At 40.5% G+C, this 19,439-nt stretch overlaps 1 protein-coding gene across 5 annotated transcripts in view; it reads left to right on the top strand.

The window, feature by feature from the left end:
- LOC126859005 (serine-rich adhesin for platelets) overlaps positions 1-19,439 on the top strand; it is a 163,632-nt gene that overhangs the window by 140,056 nt on the left and 4,137 nt on the right. For all 5 annotated transcript variants that reach the window (XM_050609833.1, XM_050609835.1, XM_050609837.1 and 2 more), the window contains 8 exons: positions 10,521-14,696; positions 14,988-15,305; positions 15,382-15,439; positions 15,635-16,044; positions 16,638-18,530; positions 18,655-18,780; positions 18,874-19,040; positions 19,214-19,428. In XM_050609833.1, coding sequence (XP_050465790.1) covers positions 10,539-14,696; positions 14,988-15,305; positions 15,382-15,439; positions 15,635-16,044; positions 16,638-18,530; positions 18,655-18,780; positions 18,874-19,040; positions 19,214-19,428 — 7,345 coding nt within the window. In that variant the 5' untranslated portion in view covers positions 10,521-10,538. The remainder of the gene's footprint in view (positions 1-10,520; positions 14,697-14,987; positions 15,306-15,381; positions 15,440-15,634; positions 16,045-16,637; positions 18,531-18,654; positions 18,781-18,873; positions 19,041-19,213; positions 19,429-19,439) is intronic.

Genomic DNA, 19,439 nt, shown 5'->3' with positions numbered 1-19,439 from the left:
TCGTCTCAATCGTTCCAGCTAGTCGGCAGAGATAACGGCGTATCGTGAAGGATTTGAATAGATTATTTATATGAATTGTATTTGAGGAAAAAAAATAACTATTGCGATTCAAAGTGAACTGATCGAGGAAAGATGAACGATAATAACATTGCACGAAACTTTCATCCATTTCATTATAATCGCGTGTTTAATTTTTTTAACGCATCAGCAGTTTAAATATATTTAATTAATCATGGTTAATTCGAAGTATTAATTGTGTTAAATATTTCTTTTCTGTGCTCGAGAACTTAAAACAATATATTTTTGTCAACATTAAAAAAAAAAGAAATTAAATTTTTATTATATATTATTATAGATCGACAAATATATAATATCATTTCATTTTTCGAACGAAATGGATATTTGTCTTATAGCTTTGATTGTAATAACCGTAAATTCGCTTGGCGTTCCATACGGATATACCGGAAGGCATATCCATAACGGGACTTTCTCATTCGCAAAGTTCGCCCAGTCAGCGAACAGAATGTAGAACTTGCGAATGTTCGAACCACCAGCCGGTTGTTTTGATGCATTGTGATCGAGGCGTTTCGATTTTTATCTATTATTGTTGGACAGAGTCTTCTATAAACTGTTGTTATTCCACATTATGTATCATATATATGTTATATATCGGAAACTGAAAAGATACATCGTATGATGAGTTTGAAGCCGACGTTTTATTAACGAGAATCCGATCGATCCTCGATAATTTTTGGATACGGATAAAGGATGGTTTTAAAAGTTAGTTAATTGCATATAGTGTAGAAAAAAAAAGTTAAACGGCCAATAACTACATGGTTTACCCAGTTGCTCGTTAACGTCGCACGTACTCTGCCGGAGTGAGCGAGTTCTCTCGCTTTATTTTTCCCGCATGTTACGGAAGTCGAGTTTTACGTTGCTCCATTTCGCCTTAATTCTATTTAGCCGCCCTCCGCGTTGTGCACCGCCCGTCTTTCACGAGGGTGAGGAGGTTGTAGCTGGAAGCTGCCACCATGGAAAAGGAATTGCCGTTATAGTAGAGCGGACACGAAACCTGGCGTAGTATGAAAACTAGATTTCGAGGTGGCAATGTCATCGTCGCCGATATACTGTTTACTCCATTAAATATGTTGATATTCAAATGTCAATGTAAACGTTCGTTCTGCGCGAATAAAAAAATGTGTGATTTATTATACTTTTTTATCATAAAGTTACGTACGATAGCTTTTTACGATAAACAGATTGCACTTATACTGCTTGCGACGAAATTGATATATTTTATTCAACTTGAAAAAAATCTGGATTATTTTTGAATCGCTTGTGCATAACAATATATATTTATAATAATTAATTTCATTTTAAATAAAATTTTCAATAATATCGTGTCGAGATATCGATTGTATTCATTGGTGCTCGTATTTTATTTCATGATATAACGTGATTTGTGAGAAGAAACACACGAATAATAATATAATACACGTAAATAGGACATGCGATGTGCTTAAAATTATTGTCGCGATAAAATGGATATTTAATAATCTCAAAAATGGTACAATCAGCTCGCTGTTATTAACACATTAAACATGACGAATGATTTGAGATTATTATTACCGGGATCATTCGGCCAACGTTTTCCGCTGGCGAGAGGCACAGTCATTTGTAATTAATGACATTTGTTTCGCTTAGTGTGCGGGACTATTTTATTCCACTTTGGCTGTCCGCAATTTTCCAACGAGTACTGCTAAATTAAGAGAACAACGACTTCAATCGTGCTTACCACAATTTTCTCTTGTTTTCGGCAAGTTAATTAATTCATTGACATACAACACTTTACGTCCAGCAATAATATGACGACATTATAGCTCGCTATCGTTGCGAGAAAGAACGAGTGACAAGTATTTAATGATTTATAAAAATCGTGAGAGAGATGTCCGCTTTATTATATCTCGTAAAAATTTGAAAAATTTGAACACTAAATATCTTAGTAATTAAGCTTCAAATTAAGAAAATTGAGACGATCAACTTGCATATAAATTAAATTAATATGTGCAACACATTATATTTCTCTATTTTTCGAATTTGGAAATTTTAAAATATTTTAATAAATTTTTTCAGAATTTTCGAGCCCGGGATTTTGATTCGATTTTTCCTCTCGATAAACAGGATACATTTAAATTACTCGTGATTGCAATATCGGAGACGACGGATAAGGAAATGCGGCACACGACACGTTCGATCTCCGGCTCTCTCAACCTCCTTTATTCATAACGGTATAGCTTGTTCTCCGGCTAGTCGCAAGAAACTCACAGCTGCTGTCGTTCCGCGCTTCTTCGTCGGCTACCTGCATCGCCGACGGGAAGGAGCGACACCGCGAGAGTCCTTGAGAATCATTCACGATCGCTGTTATCCGCGTTCTCCGTTCTTTCATCTAGATTTCGACAAATGAGTTGCAAACTACGATTTAATTATTCGTTCATGCGACTCGAGACTTCACAGCTCGACGCTTGAATGTCGCTCGTCGAATTTCTTTCGTCCGCGAGATTAACTCCGTTCTTCAGGCGGATTAATTGTGAATAAATTATCACTTTTATAATATATTTTTATTCGAGAAAAATTTTTCAGTAGAAAACTTATCCTTATCAAGATGTATGTATAGATGTATAATTGTGTAGACAATTACGTGTGACAGAAATCTAATAGATAGTAATAATATCCGTGATAACGAAACTCCTCTTTATTTTCATTTTGCTATTTAATGTTTGCGAGTACAATTGTTGCGGCGTCCGCAAAAATTCGACGGAAGAAGCCTGAAAATTCACGATTTTATGACGCGATCGATCTCTCGATGTGACGAGTGAAGTATACAGACTCAAGTATCGTTGCACGATGATGAAATTTTCTGTCTCTCTCTTTTTCTTTTTTTCGAAACTTTTTATAAGTGAGAAAAAAATTATAAGTACCGACTCTTTTGTCGCTTTCGCGCCATTTTTAATTCCGCCCGACTCTTGGATGATTTTTTTTTTTATAACATTTTTTCTTCTTTTTTTTTTTTAGAAAGTACACGCGTGCTGCGCCTCTTGGCAACGCTCGCGCAGATTTTTCCTCTTCTGCTCTTTGTAATATTACGACCAACATTGTACGCATTGTTTTTCCTTTTTTTTGGATTTTTTATAAAGTCAGCGTTTCGCACAATTTCTCGCTTTTTATGTATTTTTATAAAGACGAATGTGCATCGATGAAACAGAATTGGCGTTTAAAGAAGAACGAGTTTTTGTAACAATGTTATACCATTGATGTAGCAGTTTTACGAATTACAATTTGTAATTTTGATGAGATTAAATCTGAATTTTAAAATGTATCTGCTATAATGTTTTAGATGTATTAAACTGCGTCAGATTTATATGTCTGATTTAACTCATTATTCTTAAATGAGTGCATCATGTTATAAATATGAAGCAAACGGAATTATCATAACATCATAATTTATCAATTATCATAATTCATTATTGATACTTCTAATAAACATAGAAACAGTAAGAATATTGAGTATGACTTGATTAATAATTAGAACTGTTTATTTTAAAGAGTCTATTTGTTTGCATACAAAGTCTATTTGCATACAAGGCAAAATTGACAGCCGTCGAATATTAAAATTTCAAACTTAAATTATATTTCAATAAATTATATCTCACGATATGAAAAACTGCAAACAAGTTTTATTATCGCTTTGAGATAGCGATATTATAACGATCATCATATTACATACGTTGCAATTGTAAACTGTGCATAACTGAAAAACTTTTATATGTGAATTTGCTGTGAAAATAGAGTACATACATATCCGAAAAATATTTTGACCAACACGTGCAACACGTGTCACCTCATTCGCCCATATGCTTCAACTTCCGGAATGTCCTTGCGCTACTTGGAGCTTTGACAAAACTGCCGTTGGCACCCGATCGCGTTTTAACCCTCGTGTTGGCAGTTAGAGCGTCATACTTCAGCGATTAAGCTATGTTACACGTGTATCACACAATGTCTTCTATAGAAAAGTATATATCAGGCTAATATATTAATAGATATAAAAATAAGTTAACGGTAATATATTTACAAGTAAATAAATTAATAATTAAATTGATAATAATAATAATTAAACGCGTATATAGATGGCTAAAAAATTGACAAATTTATTATTATTATTATTGAAAAATACATTTGATAAATCTGCATCATACAAAAGTTAACGTTTCTGTTATTTGCATTACTTTAGTATGTTCACACCTCGATGAATTATGGATTTTTAAAGATCGTGAGCAGAATTATTTACCATCGTAAGCTTTTGGAGCACGCAATTTTTCTTTTATTCGAGTGAGAGAATATGTTTGCGCGATATGCAAGGTATGAGAAACTCGTTGAACAAACTGTACTGGGCTGAACAGAAGCCAATAGTCGTTCTCTGAGTGAGAAACATTAACGTTTGGGTATATGTATAACGAGCCGCTAACTGTACAGATTTATAGACAAGTTAGCTATTATTGAAACAATTTCTTTGTTTTGAAATCTGTCGCTTTAAACTCAAAATTGATGTAATTTCTCGAAAATGTTGCTTTTCAAAAATTACGTATTTAATAGATGGATAAATACATATAAAAAAAGAGTTCATATTTAGAATTGAAAATTGATATCTTGAAAATTAATGACCTGCTTATTTCTGTCAGCTTATTTATATCACGCTTATTTATATCAGATATTACATTCATATTATACATGTACATAAATACAGGAATGCTCGCGAATTGAAAAGTTTCGAACCGCTGATATCTACATCGTCTTACTTTCGACAAGAAAAAGAATTTGTTCAGCAAATAGTTGTCTAGCGTAGAGATGAGAATTCATTAAACAAGATTGCACCAAGCAACTTTCTCTAAATAAGTGCTAAGCAACACAAGCAACTCCTCAATTTTTTCTGCATCAATTTTTAAAATTTCATTGTGCGAATACGTGCGAGATTTCAGTTCACAACGTAATTTTGCACGACAAAAGTATAAAAAGACGAGTGCTTTCATGTAGAAAGATGATGCGTTATGCTACACTTTCCGAGAGCTGTATCTGGAATGCGATGCATTTTTCTCGTATCAATCATATCCGCGTGATTTCTTCAAGCAGTAGAATGAAGAGGAGACGGAGAGGATTCGATACGACGTATCGAGATAAGCTTGGATGGCAATAAACGAGAAAGACGGAGCAGATCCATTTAGCGAGATAATTTCCTGAAACCGGACCGACTTCTATTTCTTTTTTTTTCTTTCTTTCTTTATCGGCGTGAGATTCCAGGGGAATAATGCTTTCTCGTCCCGGCTCCTCCTTATGATGCCTGCGGCTCCGCCGTGAATTACGCGGGTTACGTCTTGTAGCTCCCCTTTGGCTTCCCTGACCTCGTTACGTCTTGCTGTTCACACACTCGGTTGAGACGCCGCGTCTGTGAACATAATCGTTCTTCGGGAATGTTATGTTATTCATTTTGTTACGAGCAATGTGTAATCGTACAAAGCTGAGAGGCATCGACCGATTTGCGTATTATATATATATCTCTGATGCAGAATTTTATATATATTTCTAATTAAATTAATAAAAAGAAGACATTTTGATATAAAAAGGGAAATTATTTAAGAAGAAAAAACACACACAGATTCTATATACATATATCCTTTATTTAATAATCCAGTTGTATTAATTTAAGCGAATTAAATATAAACACTGCGCATTTATCGTAAAGAATATGAATTCTCGATCGAAGATTATTAATTTGTTTATTATAAAATCATCTTGTCTCTTATCTCACCTGTTGTTACCTCGAAACGAACCCGTAAATGGGAAAGTGAAATTTTCGATGTATCGAGAGTGAGACATAAAATGTGGTTCGATTCTCCTCAAGGGATTAAAGGCAGAACATTTTAAATCGGCTTAACGGGTCAATGAAGTCGAAAAGCACGATCCAGGAAAACGAGGTCAAGGGATGAATCGGAAGAAAGAAGGGCTCGCCGGCGAGTCGAGGGCGTATTTGTTCGAGGTATTTAATTCTGGAATAAATCTCCGTTTTCTCGACTGCGTTTTTTCTCTTTTTCTTTTTTTTTTCTGCTTTTTGTTTTAAGAGAGAGAAAGGGAGAACTCCGAGATCCGGGAAGAAATGACTAACTGCATTGGATGCCATAATTCTCTCGAGATGGCGAAAGTTGGCATATCCTGAAATTTCGCTGATCGTTTCTCGTAAACGAAAGCGGAAGTTATCGCGATAAGACAGGCGCATTGTGTCATCGTAAGAATAAAACGGGGTTGGGCAAACGGCTGTAAATTTCTTGTCGATCTTATCAATCATGTGCATAGCAATATATATCTTTTATTATCGGCGTATGTTACCTTTTATCACGACGTTACACTAAATGTTATCAAATTCGCGCATGATTTTGTGTTCTCTATTACATTACGTTGTTAATTAAATATTAATCGTAATTAAAAAATGTAATATATGTAATTGATATGATGATGTTCTGATAAGAGATAATAATAATACTTTGGTTATAAATAAGATCTCTGATGGAAATAAGATTAGAAAATCATTTAAGATATGATTACACAATTAAAAACACGTATTAAAAAATTCTTTTTGTGGATTCAAATCAGTTTCGTTAAGTGAAAAACAATTTACAATATAAGTGAAATATAAGTGACAAAATGCGTGTATTTTTCTTTTCCTCGATAATTCATCATAACGGAATGAAATCCAGAATTTGATCGATATGTGCGGTACGGTTTATAGGTCGAGTTTTGAACCGATTAAGACAAGAGTTTGCGAACGATTTCGTTAGTCTCACTGGAGGTTGAGCGAGATAGGTAGGTAAGAACGCGTTTGCGGCATCGTGGTCGTCATTTAAGCCGTGGCTTAACTCTGCTTAAGGTATTACTCTTCATCTCTCTCTTCTTGTCTCTTTCTCCTTCCCTCTCTCTCTTTCTCTTTCTCTCTCTCCTGCTCATACTTTGCTCTCCTCTTCATACTTCCGCCTCGTTCCGTTGCCTGGTCGCGCGGCTTTTAATCGAGCGCCGGCGAATTATCTTGGCGTCGAATCTACAGTCAGCCTGCAAACCACCAGTAAACTCCGGACCTTTGTGCGTTATTCTGGTCCGCGCGATTCAAGTGCTCCATTTTACAAACTTGCAATCTGAGCGAACGTGTTCTTCTCTTTAACATCAAATTAATCGATGTAATGGTGATAGAGATGTAAAATAAGAATTTGATACTTTAAGCCAATAAAAAATTAGCCGTCGTCATATACAATATAGAATTGTCAAAAAGATTGATAACTTGTTTTGGTATATTATATCTCATTTTTGTAATTCCAATTTCATCTTGTGCACGTGACAAATAGATAGATTTGAATAAATAGCAAATGTTCTGAGATAATAATATTAATATATTATTAATTAGTAAATGGATAATTCTGTTCTGAAACAGTAGCATTAATATATTACAGATATTAATTATGAGGATACGCCTTTTACACTCTATATACTATCACTCTATACATTATTTAGTTTAATCAATAGATACACATTTGATGTGCCCTTTCTCAGAGGTGAATATATGCTTGCGATCGAGAAGTAGGCCAATCACGAATGACATTCCTCTAGAAACGTTTCAAGTGCGGGATCGCGGATATCGCCGATGATCGATCACTTGCCGCGGTATTTACGGAGATTGCTTACCACGTGCACCACATAATTTCATCGCTCTCGTCTCTTGAGACGGAGAAGAAGAAGAAGGAGAAAGAGAAAGAGAGAGAAAGGAGAGCGGGGGCACCATTTGTCGCGGATCTTATCGGGAGAAGAGAAGGGTAGCCTTTTCGTTTTAAAGCGACTCGAGCGTAAATGCGCCCTCGGCCGAAACCCCCGAAACGCGCGTCGGAGCCACTGCTTTAGCCTGGATATTTATTACCCTATGGTGTAGCCTTATCGAGTGGCCCGGCCATGCTTGAAATCGTGAGAATTCCAGCTAAACCGTCCCTCCGCCGCCCACATACACCTCCCTCGCTCCCCCACCTATCTCTTCCCCATGCGCGTACAACATCAGCGGGATCGTGTACGTACGAGCGTGTGCTCTCGGTAACGGGACAGAATGTAATGGAGAACGGGACGGGAATGGAATGAGATGGAAGCGACGGGACGGATCGCAGGAGAAGGGCGCGAGGGGGTCTTTGACTGGCGCACGAAGGGGACCAAACCGGCAACCCTTCAGGTTGCTCGGCAAGGGTGCGCGATATTGATTCCCACCTAGCCATTTCCATCGAGCGTGATGGAGGCTCGGTGTTATGCTCGCGAATCTAGTCAATAGGCATGATCGCGACGCTCCAAAAAGAGTCCCGCAACTTTCCACACTTTCCACCCCATTAATGGTCCGGCAATGTTTAATTCTTGGATATATAAGGTGTATCTTTGAGATAGATTCTATAGATATCTACTTTTTTTCTCAAAATATTCTTTAATATGCTTGATTAAATTTTTTTTTTCTTTCGAGATAATTTTTAGAGAAATTTTAAAACTATTTTTTTAACATACATAAAGCCTTATAGTTTGATTTAAAATCTATCGAAATTATTTTTCTTTTTATAGATAATTTAATAAATTTCTGTAAATCTATGTCTGGAAGTTTTGCATGGATAAAATGATTAATTTGTTTTCAATATTTCTATAGATTTATGAATTATATTTAATGATATATAGAACAACGAATTATAAACGCTAAAAAACGAAGTCGTAAACTTTAAGGAAACCAGAAATACATTTACTGCAACATTGTAACACGTAAATATATAAAAAAGTGAAAAAAACGGATTAGCAGAGTTCATCAAAATATAAGAGAGTTAAGATGCATTTTTTCACTTTTGCACTTTTTCACGAAAAAGTTTCATAAAGGCCTGAGAAATTCTTTTACAGTCTTTTATAATTTTTTTATCAGCCATTTATGATAACGATTAATTCCGGTAACAGATAAAATTGAGGCGCGATTGTTCGCTGTTTCGAATGTTACACGATACGTGTAATCTGATCTTTGTATCAATATTCGCAATTATATTTGCGCTTTGTTGTCTCGCTTTCTCACTGATTATTGCGATTGTATGCGATAGTCGGGACTTTCTCTGTTGGTGATGTTCTGATGTTGTTGGTGCGTGCCTTCGACACGGCGATGCATGCCGCCAGCATGTACGTATGGCTTCTCGTGTTATATATGTTTACAGCTTTCCGATATCTAACTTCTGCGCCCCTTTTTCCACGTCTCAATGAGCCACGGTACGAGATCGCTAGCACACATCGAAACCTCTCGAACTGAATCATCCAGCCTCTCTCTTTCTCCCTCCCTCCCTCCCTCCCTCTCTCTCTCTCTCTCTCTCTCTCTCTCTCTTTTTCTCGACTGGTTCGATCGATAGCGATCTATATTACAGGCGACTGGCTGCCTCGAGTAGAGTATGACGGCGGGGGTCTTCGATGCTTCGCCGATCGCTGAAGAGGCTATTTGCCTCGTGGCGATGGTAGTGGTAATAACGGCGCGCAGCCCTATTATGATAACCGAAACTCTCATTGGAACTACTGCTAAGCGCGATACACCTCACCTTCGTCCCGAAAATCGCTCTTCTCAAACAAAAAACGGTTATCGGTAAAAGTCGAGAACGTCGAGTCGTTCATTCGCGCGATATCTTCTCTTACATCTATATTGCACATTATCCATATATTACAGTGACATATTACATCGTCAAATGGTTCGAATTTTTAACGAATGCGGAAATAGTTGTTGATTTTCTCATCTCCTTCGATGCTTAGAGAATCTAGTCGAAGGATATTTTAGTCGTCGTCAGATATTAATCAGCTACTTTTGCCATCTTTGTCTCTCCCTGGGCAGATTACGGCCCAAGAAATGATCTTATCTTTCACAATGCCATGCGATTAATAATGCGAGATCGGAGTTGCCCGGTGGAGATCGAAGACGAAAAAGATAGGGAGGAGTGTACGTCTGCTCTCTTCTCGTAACAGACAAATACAAGACAATGAAGATTAATGCTTCGGCCTTGTTCTCCTCCGCTGCCGGTCTGTTCTCGGGTCGACGGCATCGTGTGAACGATTCGGTAATCCCCAGAGAGAAGTGCCCCTTCGGACTCGACTTTGGAAGTTCCCGATCGTATAACCCTAAATCTGTCGTGGTCGATGAATCTTTTCAATAATTTATTTCATTTAATTCAATGAATGATGACTTTATTTTTTATTATAAATTTTGACTTTGAATAATATTTAAAAATGATCCTTGTATATAAAACGACGAAAAAGGAAATATTTTTTATGTATTTCTAGGATTAATTATATTTGATAGATAGATTATAATGACTTATGTAAGCATATACACGTATTATATGCTAATTCGACCGATCCTTTAATCCGTATTTATCTTTTTATTGTAGATTAGCAGTTGGCGTGACATGGATGTGAGCTTCACGAACGTGTTAGAGGGGGCTCGCCAGTACTTCCAGGGACTGCCTGTACCGAGTACAGGTGGTGGCGCAGCTACATCAGTGGATCTCCACGCAACATCCTCCACGAATTCCGCCTCGTCCACATCGACGCACGATCATGATGCGTCGCAGCCGACTCAGTCAAACTCGACTTCCGCCAACAGCAGCAGCAATGTCCAGGAGTCGAATCGTTACCCCATTGACGTCAGACCGTCGTTGTCGGTGGAGAGCAGTAATGCTGCTTCCGCTTCTAGTTTCTGGAATCCGCACGTGGAACCTTATCCACCGCAGCCGACCAAGGTTGAAGTTTCGGACACGAGACCAGGGGATGAAAGCTCCGCCATGGAACCCAGTTCTTCCTCCTCGGGCACCGTTACTTTAACCGAAATGCAACCTTCTAATCATCAGTCCTCTTCCTCTTCATCCGCCGTCGCCTCTATCGTCGCATCGTCAACGAATTTCTCGCAGAGATCACCACCAGCATCGTCATCGTCTTCGTCTACCCCGTCCTCCAGCGATCATAATCATCATCACCAGTTGCATACTTCAACCTCGAACGTGTCGTCACATTTGCATCAGATGCAACCACCTCAGCCACATTCCCCGGGACCGGTGTATCAGCAACTCAACAGCGTTAGCAGATCATCTTTTAACACGGCGGAAATGCTCGCCTCTTCTTCATCACACTCCGTTTCGACTTATCAGACCGCGAGCAACAATGATCGGCAGTCACAACCAATTGTTGTGCAGAGGACTCAATATTATCCGCGTTATCATCATCCGGATATCACGAAATGTGCACCGGCTCCATACTCCCAGAGTTCCATTTATCAGTCCGCTAACGTAGCGCAGCCTTCAAGCACGGTTCAACAACCGAGCACAAGGCCGACACCGATGGAGCAGAACAACGCGTCGTCGTCCGGAATCGTCGCTCAAGGACACTGTCCGCCGGAACAGCAACGAGTACCCGGCACTTACGGCAACAATGTGCCGTCCGTTCAGAATCCTATTGGCGGGTCTAATGTATATGGATCCGGCTCCTCTTCCTCCTCCTCTTCCTCTCAGAATTACCGTTCCGCCAATCAATATCAGCAACAGGCCCATCGTTTGGCGCAAGCTTCTGCTTCGAGTCTCAATGACAGATCGCATAGCTCGGATGCGCACTCTTCCACCGTTCCTTTTTCCTCATCGTCAATGGTCAGTCCGCGTCAGCCCGCTGCAGGCAATTCCTCCTCCAGTTACATTCCTTCGCAGTCGCAATCGCAGAATCTTCCGGGGCACATTCCGTCGCCGTCCGCTGTCTCCTCGGTGCACCATCAACAACAACAGCAGCAACAGTCGTCGTCGCTGCAGCAGCAACATCCTAGTCGTATAAACGTGTCACCACACGGTTCGCACGCTTCCTCATATGGAAATCGCGTGCTACCGCCACCCACGCATAGTGCTCCAACGCCGACCTCTTCCGCCGCGGCGATAAACCATTCGCAGCAGCATATGCCACCACCGAGCGGCTACCATGTGGGAACAACGCCGTCGCCGCATCACGAGATGTCGTCGCATCATGCAACTCCGTCGCCGCATCACGCAACTCCGTCTCCGCAGCGGCAGTCGCCTCATGTGTCCAATCTACACAATCCGCATGCATCTCCATCTCCTCATCATACACCTTCTCCGCACAACAGCTTTCAGCCACACTCGCCGACCTATCCGCCGCCGCCACCGCCGGCTTCGTCGAGGTCGACGCCGCATTCGTACAACTTGCCATCGGCCACCTCTCAACATTATCAAACGAATTACGTGGCGACAGCTCGTGACACGACGATGCCCTTGCCTTTCGCACCGCCGCCATCATCCCAATCTTCGTACCATTCCTTCCAGAAGAGCTCGCAATCGGAGGCTCAAGGGAATACTTATTATTCTCAATCCGGCCGATCTCACAGTCAATCGTATGGTATGCAACAAATGCTAGTGCCGCCGCAGACGATATTTCCCGGCACACCTAGTAGTAACAATCTAAGTAGCTATCAGCAAAGCGGCAGCAAGCATACCATATACAATGGTGCGGAAATGACGAAGAGAAATGCGATAGATGTTACAGCACCCTATGCTACGCATCGTTCATCTGCGCAAAGGAGCAGCAACACGCACAACCTGCCACCCATTGCCGCTCTTTCATCTTATCATTCCAACAGGCGAGAATTTTTGGAAAAATCGGCGCAATCAATGGTGCAACGACAACGAATACATTCGACGAACGTTAACAATAAAGTGGCGCCCGCCGCAATACCACCAACGACACTTTCGTCGATGGCGATGCCCGCGCAGAGACTCGAATATCCGATGACTCCGACTTCGGTAATGAATCACGCGATACCGGTGAATGGCAGGACAACCACCGTGACGAATATGACGTATAGCACTCGATATAGCGGCCAACAAGGCTATCTCTCGTCATACGCCACTACGCTTGCGCCTAGTCATCACGGCAGCAATTCCACCAGCAGCACCACAGTGACTTCTATCAGTCACGATGGTATTGGCAGCGCGAGGTCCTCGGTTTCAACAATCCACGCGTATCAGTCTTCCGACGAGTCGGATCGAGCGGCGGGATCGTCGTCTCATCATCATCATCAACATCATCATCATCATCAGCCGCCAACGCGAATAACAACCGAAAATTATGGCTACAAAGAATATCCTCCTTATCAAAACTCGGCATCGTCTAGCAGCAGTCAAACTGCCCCCGCTGCTATGGCTTCTCCATCGCCAAGCAGCGCAGTTCGGAAGAGGGAGTCACCTTTGGATCTATCTGTAAAAACAGTTAAAACATCGGCCGATTCCACGGCGCAGGACGATCTTGAAGCTACCAGCACTGACAAACATGTCAGTAGCTCGAATTTAGGTACGACCAGGAGCAATGTGAATAGATCGATGCCACCTCCACCTGCTGTGCATCAATCGACACCAGCTCAGCCGTCATATCCTTCGTCATACGACTCTAGACCTTCGAGTAATAGCTCGAGGAATTCCATTCCCGTGACCTGTGTTCGCGCATCGACACCACAAACAGTGTGTGCACCCAAGGTCGATTTCCTGCCGGACTTCAACTCGGCGCCACTACGCCATCAATCGCACCACGAGAATCCTCTTCGTAGGAGCACCACGCAGTTGTACGTTCCGCCCGCTCAGCCTCTCTCGTCTCATCACGCGAACAATTCGGCATCACTGCCTCACATGTCCACGTTTAAGAAACGTCCACTGCCCACGTCACTATATGACGGTTTGACGATACCGCCGCCTTCATCATCGTCCGCTTCGTCTGCGTCGTATCTCCAAACGAATGATTCCATGTCCTCAAGATTCTCGAAGTATTCCCCGATGATGGACCCATCACGGGTCGGTCCGTCTACACTGCCTGCGCAGGATTACACGCCCAACTCCAACAAATATTATTTAGGCGATAACAAGGTCAAATTCGATCAGCAGTTCTCTCAACGTGAACGTATGCCATTCAAGAGGACCGGAGAAGCAATCTATGGCATAGGAAGTCCCAGTAAGCAGCCTAGAGTCTCTTGGCGAGTACCGAGTACCGACAAACAGATCGCTGAGCCGAAGCTGTCAACTGGAAGCGTGCTGAACGAACAGCAGAAACGACAAGAGATGAGTTTGCCAGTTCCTTTACCGAACGGAACTCTAGTGACATCCGGTGTTTACGATCAAAGAGTCGATAGCGGCGGCTATTCCGCGTCGGAATCATCTAGATATCAATCGGCTTACTGTGATAAGAAGATTTATCCGGAGTCCAAAATCGTGCGGAGCTCACCTTCATCGTATAATCATCCGGCAATCTCGAAACCTAATGCAAACATGCACGTCTTGCCGCAGCAGTTAAGCGGCGCTCAACCGATCTACTCGAATTACCGTCAGGCACTTCAGAAGTCGGCAAGTTCTCTCTGCGCGATGCCCGGTGGCCAGCCGATGGATCAACCTAGCAACACTGGCGCTGACAAAAGAGTGTTAAGTTTGCTAAGGAACAGTCTAGAGAACAAACAGCAGAGGGATGAACAGCTCAACAGCCAGCAGCCTATTTTGGTTAACCATAGTCAGCAAAGCTTTCAGAATAAGGTAATTTTGATGTTTTATTTAATTCGGAAAAAAAATCTAAATTTATATATCTGACGAATTTCAGATTTAAATCTTCACATTCGCTAATGTTTATTATCGCTGATAATTTATCGCTATTTATTCCCTTTTTTTCATGTTTTAAAATCGAGATTTTTTATAAATTTAAAATAAGTTGTAATCAAATAAGAGATAATGCGGTTTAGTTTCTCTCTCTTTAAACATATCTTTATTTAATCTCTCTAGACACAGTCGATTATTATCCGTTTAACATTTCTGACGAAATTCCCTTAGGTTGTCGCACCAGTCGAACCTAAAACGAACATCGGCAGACACAATCTGTCACCATTCACGGCGGCAAGTCTGCTAGAGCGTAACAGCAATACACCGCCTCATTATAAGCTCCACGTTCCGCGAGCAGTAGACTCGATCACTCAGGAGGCACCGCGCAGCATGTACGCTTCGAGGGTGAATGCATCCGCCACGTTACCTGGCAAGGAGGCTTCCCTCGTGGGACCTCGCGGCGCCGAGAATCAGATTCATCGTGACAAGGATGACGGTCTCGCCGCCATCTTAGCCGCGAAAATTAGGACGAAGGCAGAACTCAAACAAGTATTGCTTATCGGAATTATTGTGTATGTACTATTGTTTGTCAATAATCTCACACTATCTTTCTGCTTTTATTTAGGTCGGGATCGGGCAGTTTACAACGAAAGCACCTCAGGATATGTTGTCCACGCCGAAAGGTAAATAATTTGTTTAAAACGCTAGTTGATAGTTATTAATAGATATTGGTAATTTCATTAATGTTGATTTAATTTTTTTTCATTTACGTATATATCCGTGATTGTAATATTTTATTCAGTCACATCGATTATGTTTTAATACAGACTATTAGCATCTTCGACGTGCGTATAATTGTATTTATATTGCATAAATAGAGATTGATAATGCTGCCTCGACATCGACACCACCGCAATCCGGTTCATCCGCGGGCAGTCCGCCGAAATTAACGCGCGAAAAAACGGTCTGCTTGCCGCCTAGAAGACGCTTATTCTCGAGAACTGAGGACGACAACATGCCCGTAGCCGCTACCGTGCCCGCCGTCGTCACAATCGCATCCACGGTACCGGCTAGAGCGAGCGGATGCAGAAGTTCGTCCGAAACGTCGGTTTTCGACTTCCGGGAGAGCGATTCCGAAGGCGAGATGCCGGTTCTCGAGCGGCAAACTTTAGAGGAAATGAGGAGGGACAGGAAACAGTTATCCAAAGTGCAACCCCCGATTCCCCTTAATGATGCGGTGTGTATGAATATGGCATCCTCGACAGATCTCGTGAAGATAGAGCTGAAGGTAATGTACCGCAGTACAGTAAGATACAAAGTTGAGACGAAGAAAAATAAAAAATAAATTATTTACGTAGTTAATATAAAAGAAAGAAGAGACGCATTTTTTTAATATAAAAAAAATGTTTGTTATCTTTCTGTAAATAAATTTTGCGTTTACATCTTTTTTTTTTATTTACGTCAATATTAAGTTTCGCATTATGAATTTAAAGAATTTTTTAAAGATAATGTCTGTTTTTTTATATTCATTATATCCGATCTTTAAATGATCGTTTGCAAAAAATAAAAATGTTGTTTATATTTAATGCCTTATATTTTATAAATACAGATTACTCTCTTTTTCATATATATACATAATGCATGTATCAGATTGAGAATATATGAAACGTAATGCTACAAGATGTATATACATCATTTTTTTATTGTAACTTTTATATTAAATTTGTTTCTAATGTACAATATACATACAAATTGTGAAATATCTTTAAATTCTCTGTCTCTTTAAAATATGATGTTGTTATATATATTACATAATATTATTATATATTTTTTTTTCGCGTTGCAATTTTTATTTTATGCATGTATTTGTCATTTTTATAGGAAAACGATAAAATCAATGACATGGATCCATTTTGGAGTACCGCTTGTGATAAGTTTATAGAACAATTACGTACTGGCGACTCCGCGAAGAAACGAGGACGCAGGAAAAAATTGGGTGGTACCACAACGTTGAAGCTCGAGGAAGCAACTAACGACAGCGACAAGGAATCTGATACCAACGCATCGCAATCTTGCAGATCCGAAGATATTAAGGAATCGCTAGAAACGAATAAAGAAGACAAAAATTCGATCTTGAAGGACATCAAGATCAAGATAGAACCTGGGTTGAAGAAGGATGACGATAAACACTCAAACGACGATTCGGACGAAATACCGCTAATTAAAAGAAAAAAGCAGGAGGTGAAGAAGGAAGATAGTGATTGCGATGAGGAAGTGATATGCCAGAGGAGACGAAATCGTCGTGGCAGTAGGATTAAGCTTGAATCCTCCAGTGGTAGTGAATCCTCGAGCGAGGATAGCGATGCCAGTACTGAGTTTCATGGCTCTTCAGTGGCTGACAGACTTCGAGCTAGAAAACGATCTATGGCTAACGTGTCCGAGGGTATGAAGCTTCGTTCAAGAGACGCTACTCCTCATAAAGTGAAGACAGAGAAGGAGTCCAAAGTATCCACACCTCCCAAAGGTGGAACTTCGCAAAAAGCAAAACCAAAACCGTTGTTCGGCGATGGCAGTGATTTCAGGCCTGGATGGGAAGAAGAGGTTTATGTGTATAAAAGGTCTCTAAGAATGCCACCTAGATTAATAACAGTGTCAAAACCATCACGTTTTCACCGTCTGTCCACATCGTTGCCAGATTTGGATCCTGGTTCGCCAGCACTTTCCGTCTCAATGGATAGTTCCGACGTATGTCTCAGTCGTAATAAGAGATTAATAATAGATAGCGATATGGAATCCAATTACAGCTTCAGCATCACTGGACTCGGTAGCAAAATTGATGATGAGGAAGCGACTTCGTCAACCACCGTTTCTTGTCCCCCGAAGACTATGCTGAAACATTTCCGATCGGAGAATAATTCCATTGTCGATGTTCTCGCACAAAAAGTCGGAAGTAGTGGTAGCAGTCAGAAGGACTTGAAGAAGAAGCAGAACTCGAAGGGTAGTAAGGTTTTTAATAAAAACAGTAACGAGCCAGAACTTTTGCCGACGCCTAGTCTCACACCGCTTGTTTCATCCGAGACATCAAAGAATTCTAAAAATAAGGTCTCGTTGAAAAATAATAAAAACTCGATTAAAGTCGCCAACTCCGTCCTTCTCGGTTATTTCCGCAAAGAGACGGTCAATAATTTCCGCGATGCATTCAAAAACAATCATACTCTACCCAACGAGTTCTCTACTATGGTTCTGAAAAGCAGAACAAGAACGGAGACAAAGATCTTGAAAAAGGAAGCAACTATTCGTGAAGTATTTGGTGAGGATAGACCTGCATCAGCTCCGCCAATGCAAAATCATGACGATACATCTCAAGACGATGATTCGCAGAACGAGACGCCGGAAACTGTGTTGGGCAAAGTACGAACGTTGAAGCAGAAAGTAGTATCCCGTTTGAGAAACGCCGGAATATTACGAAGTCACAAGGCGATTGCGAACTCTAAACGTCGGTTGTTAACCGCCGAGAGGCGGAAGGATTTGCTCAAGTCGCTTGCGAATAAAAAACTACATTGTATCAAAACTGAGATGGAACAGGATGAGACGAATGACGTTAGGGAAGAGGAAAATAATGATGAAGATGACAAGAACGATTTAGAAATTCGTAATAAAAAGAAGTTGAAACTCCGACCTGGTCGACGGAAATTCAGTTCTGGATTTGACTACATTCGTAAGAAGAAAAAACCGCTAAAGAGAGACGAGGCATTGCCGAAAGAAAGGAAAAGAGTATGTATATACATAAGATTCCTATATATTTTATATTACTTATTCTTTTTATTTTGATTCCTAAATTTTCATAACACGCACACGTTATGTTCACAATATTACTTTAAAATGCAATATTTTATAGCAAAGCCAAGCTAACAAACCAAGTCCGGAATGTGTGGCCGATATTCAATCCGAAATCAGGACGTGGGTTATCAAAAAAGGCGTTGGGGAAACCATATTACACCGCGCTGCCCGTCTTGGTTACACGGTAAGATAACTATCGCGTTGCTGTGCCGTGCGACAGAGTTAATCAATAATTCGCACAAATAGCAATCTATAATTTGTTTGTATTCCGCTGCAGGATGTGACTGCTTATTGTTTGGAGAAGCTCAATAGTACGCCAAGTCCTAAAGACAATGCGGGATACACGCCACTTCATGAGGCATGTTCCAAAGGTCATCTGGAGATCGCAAAACTCTTGTTGGCTTACGGCGCAAACGTTAGCGAGAGTGCTAACGGTGGTATCAGGTAATATATTTCTGTCAAACTGCATTTTTATAATTACTCGATAAGTTTTCGAGTTAGATTAATAACTTGATGAATAACTTGACAAACAAATAGATGATTTTTCATTTGCTCATTGATCATTGATCATCAAATTGATCATTGATAGAAAGTGATATATATCTTCTCATTGTTAGACCGCTTCACGAAGCAGCGGAAAATGGTGCTACGGAGCTTGTACGGTTGCTGCTATCATACGGTGCAGATCCATTATTGGCTACTTACTCCGGACAAACGCCGTTAATGTTGGCCGTTGACACCGAAGCTAACTCTATTCTAGAACAGCACTTGGATGATATTCAAGGTCGTGTCACTGTGCCATGGTCATTTGCTGGTCCAGCTTCTATTTTCGGTATGTAATGA

The sequence above is a fragment of the Cataglyphis hispanica genome, chromosome 2 (genome assembly GCF_021464435.1).
Source record: "Cataglyphis hispanica isolate Lineage 1 chromosome 2, ULB_Chis1_1.0, whole genome shotgun sequence".
Lineage (NCBI taxonomy): Eukaryota > Metazoa > Arthropoda > Insecta > Hymenoptera > Formicidae > Cataglyphis > Cataglyphis hispanica.
Note: the sequence above shows the minus strand (reverse complement) of the source record. Positions and strands in the feature narration are given on the sequence as shown.